The sequence below is a fragment of the Parasteatoda tepidariorum genome, chromosome 8 (assembly GCF_982258835.1).
Source record: "Parasteatoda tepidariorum strain Cologne lab strain chromosome 8, Ptep-v5.0, whole genome shotgun sequence".
Classification (NCBI taxonomy): domain Eukaryota; kingdom Metazoa; phylum Arthropoda; class Arachnida; order Araneae; family Theridiidae; genus Parasteatoda; species Parasteatoda tepidariorum.
In genome coordinates this window covers 49,474,047-49,486,364 of record NC_141762.1, presented here as the reverse complement: position 1 = coordinate 49,486,364, position 12,318 = coordinate 49,474,047, and the positions used below count along the sequence as shown (strand labels likewise).

Sequence of the window (12,318 nt, the reverse complement as noted above, 5' to 3'; positions counted from 1 at the left end):
AAGAAAAGTATCACGGAAATTTTAAAAAATATTTTGATTAAATAAAAAGGAAAAATATTAAGAAAAGGGAAAATATCGTAGTACATTCCTATACAACTGAAAAGAGGAGGAGAGGGAAGGGAGAAGGGCTAAAGGCATGAAACCGGTCTCTCCCCAGATGGCGTATTCGAGTGTTGCGATCGCGAATGTTGATCCTCTGTGGAGGGGAAGGCAACCCCGCTTCGGTAGCCCGACGACCTGCACGTGAAGTCGAGCACTTTACGGTTGCACAGTTTAACGAGGACCAGTACCGCACACCCTCGATCCCTACGCAGACTGATCCAAGTGGTCACCCACCCGCACACTGACCGTAGCCAGTGATGCTTGACTTAGGTGATTTGCTGGGAACCGTGTCTTAACGATCAGTCCATTTTAATTCATTAAATTGCGGATGCAGCATGTAACTCATTAACGTGAGTGGCCCCTGAAAGTTTCGTTTGAAAATTCAATAAAGTATAAATCATTTGCGCAAATAAAAAAAAAAGTTTATCTTTCTGAAATATATTATTAATCTGTTACAAGCCCTCTAAATTGATTATTTTTTTGTAAATAATTAAAATAAATGATCTACTGATGATAAATGAGCTTGGGCCAATTTTTCATTGCGAATATAAATATTAAGAGACAGTACCAAAATTTAACTGACATTATATCGAATACATGATTTGATATTCTAAGCTAAAAATATCAATTTATTTAGATTGTTTATATGCAAAGAAGTACTCAGTATTACGTAATTCAATGATATTTTAAGTATTTTGCAGTACCGCCACCTCTCGTTTGGAGTTGTAAATTTACGTGGTAAACAACTTTTATTTGTTTGGAATGGATCCAGTATTGCAAATCAAGGAAAAGTTATTCTTTTTCGTATTTCAGAACTGAAATTCATTTGTCGTCTGATATCCTTCAGTAGTTTTTCATTTCGATCATATTATGGTTGTTGTTTAGATAATGTTGTATAATCGCCAACAAATATTTTAAGCCCCATCTAATTCGTCTTGTCGCAGTACGTAATATTTTTCGTCCCACCCCTCCAAGGATTACATGATTCAGTTAGTAGTTTCACATGTTTCGTTGTATAGTAATATTAAATTGTTTCAAAAATGTGATTTTTTTTATTTAACTTAGAGATTAAGTGTTAAAAAATCTACGAATAATTTGAAAAAAAATTTATTATTATGTTTTTATTCATGCTATCGGCGCATTGAACATTTCCTGGTAAACAAATTCCCATGACGAGGTCGTTTACGCACATGACGTGATTGTTATTTAGGAAATGTTCGGTTTTGTTTATCAATCTATTTCTTATAATTTGTCTCTTCTTTCATTTATTATTTATCTTAATTAAAATTTTCGAAAATACAATTTAAAAAATGTGTATAAAAGCTTGCTATTTATGAATTTCTAATTATATAACTATGTTTAAAAACACTCTTTTTACCAAGCAATAAGTTATTTATTTCACTTTTCTTATATTTTTTAAGTATGCTATATTTTCAAACAATTTTTTTATAATTACTCTTTAAATAAAATCATTTTATTTTTCTGTGTTCAGTAATTAGTATGCTCATCATCTAATCATATTTCAACATATTCATGTTAGTTTTTGTGTGTTTGTCATTAATGATAATATTTTTAACTATTTAAAATTTGTTTTATCAAGTAAAGTCAGGTTTAAGTTTGTTGATCTAGAATTAGCTTATATTGATATTTTTAGTTTTATCAGTCATTCTCATCATAAAAACAATATGCTCTGTAAATTAAACTGTACATGATAATCTTTTAGGATATTTCGTTTTCAAAATTATTAAAATATATTATTTCACTTCATATAAAATATATATATGATTTCATTTTGTATAAGAAACTCAAAACTTTCAAAGTAAAATTTTTTTCTAGAATTTCTTTCTCTCCTTAAATTTTATCTTAATGAATTTGTCTGAAGATTTCATTTGAATAATTAATCAGTGTTAGATTGAGGTTCTTATTAAAATATTAAGTTGCGACTGATTGGTATGTTAAAGTATTATCTCTCGTTGATAAATATTTCCACTAAATTACTTTCACTTTGAAGCATTATTATTTTATCTCATTTGAAAGTGCAATTGAAAATAAAAATCTTTTTTCTGTCTTTATAAACATCTCATCTTGATTGAAATATGAATTTCATGATAGATTTTTATTATCTTTCAACTTCGCTGTTTTTTCCTAAAGTACAATTTTTGCAATTTTTTTTTCCTATTTAGTTTTGTGGGAATCCAGGTTGGAAAAAATCTTTAGATAGGAGTGTTTTAATAAGATTAAAGTAAAATTTTATTTAAAAATTTTATGTTTGTGATTGTGAAAAACTGTAACTAGAAAAAAATCATGTATAATTTTTTTAAAATATAGTTACTATTCCTCAACTACCGTTTTAAATATCAAATTAGAAAAATTTTAATATTTATATTGCAAAAATTAGTAATTTTTTTAAATCAATTTTCTTAGGACATAAAAAATTTTTTTACATATTTTTTTGAAAAGTTTAAAAGAAAATTTTTGCCATGCAAATATATGAAATATGCAAGTGTACACATGACCCTTCTTTGGGCAACCTGCTGTGTAAGTGACTCTTCACTCCAAGAGGTTATCCACACCTAATTAAGTCTGTTTATGAATGATTTGTTCGCAAGTAATACATTTCTTTGAAGCTAGTTGTTATCAAGGTTATATCACTGTGTAATAATATAATTTTTTCCTGCAGTTATGTATTTAAGAATTATATCTAAATTATTTGGATGTTTAGAAAAAAATTGCTTCTGCATAATAATTAAAGGATAACAAAAATGTTTATAAATTTTTTTAATGATTTCCTGATTCTTACTTCTTGTAATTATTTTTAGGATAATGCAGCATGATCTTTAAGTTACTACCAACAATGTAAATGTAACTCTTTTTAAAAAAAGTCTTCTAGACTTTTAAAATTATGTCTGATAAAAAAGACGATAAGTCAAATATGGCTAATCCAGCAGGATCTGGATTACTATCTGACATTCGAAAGGCTGGGATTCTTAGAAAACTAAAAGTAAGTTTATTAATTCATTTAAGCTGCATTCTGTAATTTAGTTATACTCAACTGCATGCTATTAATATTTAAATATAAATCTTTAATATTGATCCATATGTATGTTTTAATGTTATAGAATAATTTTGATTGGCCAATTTAATAAAATAAAAAAAAACTGACATTTTCTTCAAGAGTAACTATTTTAAAAAGATGTTTTTTTAAAAAAAAATTTCTTTATTTAGTAAATATGCTCAAATTGATTTGATGGACAATGACATTTAAAATTAAGGTTACTAATTTTTAACTATAAAAGCAACTTATTTGATTTGTTTAAGAAGTATTCAAAATTAATGATATGGAAATTTATGCAGCTTAAGAGTAAATTTAATCTTTTTAAAGTTTTTTTTTTTAAAAATTAAAATGAGGTAAAGGGCCATTAAAATGTTATGTAAACATACTATATTTTTAAAGCTTTCAGACTCTCTTGTGAGCAAGAATGAAACAAATTGCAATTTTTCCTTTCTCCACTGTGCTTATATGATTTTTCTTTTTAATAAGGATTTTTATTTCAAATGAAATTATTTTTCTATTTATAATTTGTTTTCTGACATAATGGGACTTTATTATCTTACATATGTATCTCTTATCTTAAGTGCTTACATAATATTTGAACTGCTTTAAATAGTTATTTTTTACTTTACTAGAAAGTTGATGAGTTTCTATTTCTTTATCTGAGTTTTGAAAAATTATAATTTATTAAATATCCACGTTCATCACTTTGTCAGGTTAAAATGCTAAGAGGGACTTTAAAAAAAAAAAAAGTTTATGTGCTTGTTGCCATTTATAGACGTAATAGAGAGTTCTTGCTTAAATGATATTAATAAGAACCTTCATGAAGCAACTGAGTAGACGGTATCATTTTAAAGTTTAACATTTGAACACAGTTTTGTGTATCCGTTAAAATGTTATTTTTTTCCACCACAGATATAACCTGAAATAAATATCAGTTTAATAATATGTTCGCAAAATATCATGGTAGTTACATTTTGTATAAACAGTTTTGAGAACATGTTTTAAATATTTAAGTTAACAAACTTAATGTATAAAGCTTTTAAGAAATAATATTTAGCTTATACATGGTTATTTAAATTTCTAAAAAGAGTAAAGGAATTTTATTGTTTATGATAATAGATTCATTAAAGAAAATTATTAACAGTATTATAGTTGCTTAAAAGGTCATGAAAATTTAATTCAGAGTTTGAAATAAAGGGAAAATAAAATCTTTGCACTTAAGCTCCTTTTAATTTTAAGTTTTTGTATAAAAGATTTTCTTTTATTTTTCAGACTATGAAAAAGAAGTATTTTGTTTTAAGAACTGAATCTGATAGTGGACCTGCAAGGTTAGAATATTATGACAGTGAGAAGAAATATAAAGCTGGAGGTGTTGCAAAAAGAAGCATATCTATAAAGACTTGTTTTAATATAAACCGTAAAATAGATGCAAAGCACAAATTTGCTATTGCATTGTACACTAAAGACGATTGTTTTTCTGTTGTTACGGATAATGAAAATTCTCGAGAAGACTGGTTAAATGCCATGTTGGAATTGCAGCTTGATGGTCCATGCATGAACGGTGGTGCTAAATTAAAACCAAAGTTTGGTAAGTATCTACCAAACTTTTTTTTAAAATTTATTTTTGACTGTTTCAGAGATGTTTCTAAAGAATGCTGATTGTGAAATTTTATAAAACTTCCTAATTATCATGTAAGGAAATTTTAAATATAAAGTAGTTATTGAAGGGAAATTAAAAAAAATTTGGAAATGAAATGTACAATTCTCTATTTGTTAACAGAAAATTGAAGGAAAATATTTAAAACTCAATTAAAATATATTTAAAAATCGAAAACATCAAATGTTTTTAAGTACCTGAAACATAATTTTAATATCCTAACAAATACAAAATGTTTTCTTAAATAACATCAGAATTTTAAACAGCTTTCTAATATTTTCAGCTAAATCTTTGCATTTATTATTATCTATCAACATTTTATATTAACCGTTTGATGGATGGCATTATACAAGGTTTAAAAATTGTCTGTTTAAGTATTTTTCAAAAAAATCAAAACCTCAAAAAAGAATCCTTCACAAAATTTGAAAATTCCTTAATCAATCCTTTAACAAAACCCATTTTTTAAAATTGTATTTGATTAATCTTTTATTTTGTTTTTATATTTTCAAATGAAAAAGTAATTTTAAATTGTAGAAATGAATTTTTGTGGGAATAAATGTGCATTTTTATATGATGACTTAAATAAAAGTTTATTTGCTAACATCTGTTGTAAGACTGATATTTATTTTTCCATTTCGAAAGTGCTTGTTTATAGATTTTTCTGTATTTAAAAATTCTTAAATGAATGAAATTCTTAGCTAAATTATATGTATGATGTAGGTGTTATCAGTTTTAATTTTTTTTGAAATTTTTGCTATACTTCCATTTTTTTTATTCTTATCTTATTTCTGTTGCTATATAGTCTAAAAGTTTAGTAATCAATAAAGCAGTTTTTGTGACCACAGTTTTTACTACAGCCAGGGTGCGTAGCGTTTGTAAAAAGTACTTAAAGGTGCTTTTTTGGGCATTTCGTTTTTAAAAGCTTTTAAAGGTGCATTTTTCAGCTGGCGTTTTTAAAAAGTGCTTTTTTTTCCCCTTCAGTGATATCTGGTGGATCCCATGCATTTCACGAAAAATGGGGTGTTTGCTACGTAATCATTCACGCTGACTTCAAGTCGTACCCACGTTATGACTTGCGCATGCGCACAGACTTGAAACCGAAACCCTAGTGCTCCAATTCGGATGGAGAATATCAGATCCTTATGAAATGTTTTTCTTCTTAATTTATTTTGATTTTATTATTGTTTATTTTACTTCTAACACTTTTTTGACGTAGGGGGTACGGGTACTTTTGTTCTGAGTTCAGGGTCAAGTTGAATTCACTCGATGATGTGGGAAAGTACTGATTGTTTCGATTTACGTCTGTTTCTTTTTGGGTTTTTTTTTAATGCTAAAACTGTTTGCAAAAAGTTTTTGTTTTTCAATGATATCACTGATTGAATATGAATTTTTTGAGTGCTTGAAAATTTTTGTAAAGTGCTTGAAAAGTTTTTAAAAAGTGCTTATTTTTGATTCAAAGATTTGGCTACGCACCCTGTACAGCACATTGTAAAAAATTTACTTATTTCTGTCACATTTTGTATGAACTTATAACTACCAAGAAAATTGCACACTTAGTTTCAAAATTCCTTAGACTTTCAAATTTTTTTACGGATTTGCAATGAAGTCTTCATAACTCTCAAGCAGCAAAAAAAAAAGACAAAAAACAAAAAATAATAAAAAAATTTTATAGTCGGAATTTGAAATTCTTGGATTGTAATAGCATATTTTTTTAAAAAAGAAATATCAAGATTTTAAAAACTAAATAAAAATCTCTCCGCTATAGTCTGATTTAGGAAATTGCATGGATTTACCATAAAATCCCCACAGAGTTCCTCTAAAAGTGATTTTTTAAATGTTACATTTGAAATTCCCCAGACAAAATGTCTTTTTAAAATATTGAAAAAAATATGTGATAATTGCCGAAAAGGAGATTGACTAAACAACGTTAATTTTATCGCTGGTAGCATTGTGAAACGAAAAAGTAATGATTCAAATGTGATATTCTTTGTATGTTTTAATGAAACCATCGATTTTAGAAACTGCCTAACAATAATATCAGAAGTTATTGGCTAAGCCTTTGTTATCTTGTTCAAGGTTGTTTTCTTTTCCTTTATTGGTTGCACCACTTTTTTTCTCATTATGATTTTCCATCATTCTGCATTTGCACACAGAAAAAGGTTTTTATTTATAGGACTGCAATATAGTATATCCATTTTTTATGCTTTTATTTGTCCTTAATTCACTTTGCTTTACATTATTGAAACAAGACCTGCACTAACAACTTCAAATTATTAGCCAAAGGCAAATCTTAACAATTTTTTTATGATTAATTTTTTTCCCATTGAAAAATTCAAATCAAAATATAAATTTACTTTAAACTGAACTATTTTATAAAATTCAAATCAGGAGTAATTTTACAGTTGGGGAGAGAAGTAAACGAGCAATGAATGGGAGATCGGATGAAAAATGTAGATGTTTTATCATCTTGGAGGAAAATAAATAGAAATATGTTGGGGATCATTTTTGATAACTTCTTAGACTAGAGTAGTAATATAAGGATAAACCTGAAGCAACATTTGGTTCTATCAGACTATCTTTTAAATGTATATATATTTCATTTTAAGTTAAACGTTTCATACAAGTCTTATTTTTAATAAAAGAATTCTTTACTGTCTCGCTTATTTTTTATTGTAGCGATGTAATCATTCGAAGAAACAAGAATAACTGTAGAAGATAAGTTATTTGAATAATGTAATTCTACATCATACTGATTTAAGGTGTTTAAGGTAGATGTGTAAGGTAGCCACAGATATTTTTTTTTCTTTCTATTTCTAGGTTTTTTTTTTGTAAATTTTCAACTATATATATATTTTTTGATAGCTGTTATTCGTGTTTTATGTGTCTTGCATTTTTATTAAAGTTTTTTTTCCCTTTACCTTATACCAATAATACAGTTAAATTTTGATTATTTATTAAAAGCGCCTAAACTTATTTCTATATAAAAAATAATGTGTTAATGATTTTTTATTTTATTTTAATTTTGCTGCTCGGCTGCAGAGTATTCGGTCAAATCACTATTCCTTACATTCTTAGATACAAGATTTGTTCAGATAAAATTCGTATTGATGTAGTTTTCAGGATTGAGGAGAATCTGTTTTTATTATTTTAGAAATACTCATTAGCCAATATTCTTTGCCAAAACACAATTTGTTTTGCCAAATTTCGGATTTGATCGCATTTGGCGAGGTAGCAAATGCTTAACACGAGCCTTGTCCAAGCCATAAGATTTTCTAAAAAATGGTCAGAAAAAGAAGATCTAGAGATTATTACTCAAAAGTTCTATTTAAAATTGTTTGTCATGATAATGTATTAAAAAATCAGGATTTTAAAAATGGAGTAAATTTTTATGGCACTAATTGAAAAAACACTATAAAAAATTAAGGAAGATCTAAAGCTAGTGAAATTTAGTTTTGCTCATGTACAGCAAAAGAATGTACATTTCTTTTGTTTTACTAAGCAGCATTACATAATGTTTATAAGTAATACTAGTAAGTTTAAGTCAAATGTACTTCATAACAGTCGAGAGCTTATATTTTCAACTATAATGCATTTCAAGATAGTGAGTGAATAGAAATACAACACTTTCAAGACCTTGGAACTTTTTTCAAAGGGATATAAGATAAATTTCTAATTAAATTTTTTTGTAACTTTTTAAAAAATTTTATTCTTATGCCTGTAAAATATATATCACTATAGAAATATATAGAAGTTATTAAAAAAATTTATTTCTTCAGACCAGAACCTTTATATTCAACAAATATTTTTCACAATATTCTCTATTGCTTTTCTTGAAATCTCGAAACGCATGCGTGATAGGAAATCTTAGATTAATACCTGTTGTAATCCGTACTTTTGCACAATTATTTCTGTTACAACAGCTACAAAAGTATTTAAAATGATCTAAACATATCATCAGCTGTGGAACTAATTACACCAAGTGGAAAATACTAAAAAACATGCTAGGATGTGTACCATCTCTAACAAATATTCAAACACCACTTTTTTTAAAAATAAACAATTTTGGGATTTTATATTAGGTTATGCAATTGATAAACTATTTTCACAAAACCTATATAAAGTACCAGCTTGTGAATTAAAAATCACTTTATTTTTTCCAGAACATGTTTGGCAGGTGACGGTTGGAGATAAATCGTTAGCATCTTCACGCAATATGAAGGGGCTCTATCGACTATGTTTAACCCCTAGTGCTTTGGCTTTAGTCAAGGTTGATCAGTCTGATAATCCAGAAACACTGGAATTTCCTGTAAGTTTAGTTTACTCAATTGTAATGATTGATTTTACATTTTGTCTCTTAATGGGTCTTCTCTACAAATAGGCTATTTTCAGTTAGAGACAACTGGAAAAAAAAAATTGTTAGAAATTTCCAATTTTGTTTGTAATTAAATACAGAAGAAGGTACTAAATAAAATTAAAAAAAAACAAAAACAAATCTGCCACCATGAACATCACAGTGGCTTAGTTTTTGAGAGGAACCAAATTAAAATAAACTCACAATAGTTCTCTAAATTTCATACACAAGTAGAAATTTTTTATCTGCTAAATATTTGCAAAGAGATTATTTTTATCTCTTTCTTGTTTTTTCTTGATGAATTAAGTTGATGATTCATAAAATATTTATTTATTTGTCTAAATATTTAGGGAGACAATAACTCCCTATCACCATCAACATCCATATCTGTCATGTTTAATATTTAAAAGTATACTAAGATTATTATTATTTTTTTAAAGTGAGAAAGTGGTAACAAGACACAGGAATAATAATTTTAATTATAAACATGTTTAAAATAATTTCAATGCATATATTTAAATATATCTGTCTTTAACTGCTATATAAAATAACGTGAAAGAAATTTTTTTTTTTTTTTTTGACCGTCACTAAAATTTAATATTTTTACTGTAAAAAAATTAGAAAATTTTTGTTTTTAAAGCTTAATCTCATAAATAAAATTAAAATAACACTATATATTCTTAAACTATCTCTTTAGAGAGAATAAAACATTTATTATTAATACATTCTTAGAAAGTAACTTCATAAATTACAAAAGTTTAATTTTCTCACAATGCGGGAATGATAAGTGAGGGAATGAAAATGTAAACCAGGGGTCTGTCCAAGCCGAATTTACTACCATTTAGCCGTACCTTCACAAGTTCAACTTTAGGATACAAAATACTTTTTCTTAAAATTTTATTTTTGTATCCCTTACGAAACGATAAATCCATATTTTTGTGTGGATTTTTTGATATTTTTAATTTTTCACAAATTATGTCTAAATTTTCACAAAATAGGTACCTCTCAGAAAAACCTAGATAGACCCCTGTAAACAGTATTTGCCATAAACTAATTCCCATGAATGAAATTAAAATAACATTATATATTCTTTAAGTATCCTTTTAGGAGAAATTGAAACTCTTATTACATTTTTTGTAATAGCATCATATTAAAAATATCGAATATAAAAACCATGTAAAAAATGCTGTTAAAATGATATATAACTGACGCAAAACTTATCATAAAACGAGGAGAAATTGTGGTAGAATCTAATGCATCAAATAGTGATAACTCAAATTTGAATTTTGAACGTTGCGAAAAAATTATCAAATGACTTAAAATTATGATGAAATCATCATGAATCGAGTGCTTCAAAAAAGTGATAACTCAAGTTCAAAAAACGCATGTCGTAATAATGTATAAATGTTTGTCATATGACATATAGGGGAGTGTCAGGTACCCCCGCCCACTGCCAATTTCATATGTATAGAATATTTTTTCAAGTAAATGGGCCATTGGACATTAATTGTTATATTAAAAAAAGACTATTTTCAAAGTTTCCAAGTATTTATGATAAAATATTCGTGATATACTCAAGTATTTGATGTACTCAAGTATTTGTGATAAAAATGATAAATGAGGTTTATCTATTGTCAATACATTGGTCATTTTCATTTACACCTGAAAAAGCAGTCAAAAAACATAATTTTTGTAACTGGGCGGGGCTACCAGACACATTTTGAAAAGAGCTGAGAAACATGTTTTTTTTTAAATTTCTATTTTTTTAAGTTAAGCCATTTTTTTGGTTTATTCTTTTTGCATTATTTAATTAGATGATAAAACAATCGAAACATACAAAAATATTGATTATTACTCAATATTATACAGGAATATAAGCAATACTCTTTAAGTGGGCGGGGCTACCCGACTGTCCCCTATTATATACAATTTGAAAATCTATAGGGGAAGGGTCAGGAAAAAAACCAGATTGATTCCGGCTGAAACACAATATATTTCTGTTGAGAGAACTAACAGAAAACCACGTGGATTTACCAAGGAGGAAAAAAAAAGACATAAAAGTCGTTTAATATACGTTGTTTAATATATCGGGGCGCATGTTCAGATTTGTAGGGCATGCGGGTCAAATTTTTTTTTTTTTTTTAGATAGGCAAATGGGGCGCACCGCAAACCCCGCCTAGAATTAATCCTGTATAAGGTAAAAAAAGTAATTGAAAGACTTTTAACATACTTTATTTGTATTTTTTTTAACTTCTTAAGCTGTGCACTATGAACTTCCTTTAAAGCAAATATCAATTATATTATGTTTAATAAATAGTAAGTATTAAATATTTTCTTGAATCTCAATTTTAATGCTTTTATTTATTTAAAATATGATTTTTTTTTAAAAAAAGGTAACTTGTTTGAGCAGTTTATAGTTTGGAAATAAATATTAATTTTGGTTTATATCTTGAAAATAAACATTAATTTAGCCAGCATTGTTAGCATAAAGCTGCGTAATCAATTTAAAAATTTCATTTATTTTTTAGTTGATGAGTATAAGAAGATGCGGGCATACTAACAATTATTTTGTTATTGAACTTGGTCGATCTTCCGTAACTGGAGCTGGGGAATTGTGGCTTGAAACTGAAGATGTTGTCATAGCTCAAAATATGCATGAAGTCACTCTTAAGTAAGGAGATCAGTTTATTACAAATGGTGTAAAGTTTATTAAACTCTTAAATTATTTAAAACTTTTCCACATTCAATGATATGTTATTGCTTTTGATTGTATATAAATTTAAGTTAATCTAATATTTTAAATTATGAAATAGGGCACGTAAACCTACTGTACATATTTAAAAATACTTTATTTCAAACGGAATTGAATTCTATATATTAAAAATATGAAGGATTGCCACAAATTGAAAAATATGGCCCCAATGGTTTCGCTCAAAGGTTTATTTCCTTTATTATTAATTTACTGAGATAGTTTCTCCCATAGTGATATGATTTAATAATATCCCTATATAAGACCCACATATTAAGATAACCAAATGTTCTACCACTCTTCTTATTAGATTTTCGATACTGTAATTTTCTGTTTGTTGCTATCTCCATGTTTTGATGGCCAAGAATTTTTGTAAAGAAATAAAAATTGCTTAGTAGTCAAAC

The 12,318-nt window shown here is 27.0% G+C and overlaps 1 protein-coding gene across 4 annotated transcripts in view; it reads left to right on the top strand.

Moving 5' to 3' along the window:
• Window positions 1-603: 603 nt before the first annotated feature.
• LOC107446916 (uncharacterized) overlaps window positions 604-12,318 on the top strand; it is a 42,756-nt gene continuing 31,041 nt past the window's right edge. The window contains exons 1-5 of one of the 4 annotated variants that reach the window (XM_087150271.1): window positions 604-840; window positions 2,922-3,103; window positions 4,430-4,745; window positions 8,975-9,120; window positions 11,694-11,836. In XM_087150271.1, coding sequence (XP_087006397.1) covers window positions 3,005-3,103; window positions 4,430-4,745; window positions 8,975-9,120; window positions 11,694-11,836 — 704 coding nt within the window. In that variant the 5' untranslated portion in view covers window positions 604-840; window positions 2,922-3,004. Of the gene's footprint in view, window positions 1,092-1,265; window positions 1,523-2,921; window positions 3,104-4,429; window positions 4,746-8,974; window positions 9,121-11,693; window positions 11,837-12,318 lie in introns of those variants that run through there. The other 3 variants (XM_043039196.3, XM_087150272.1, XM_087150273.1) reach the window with 3 other exon arrangements.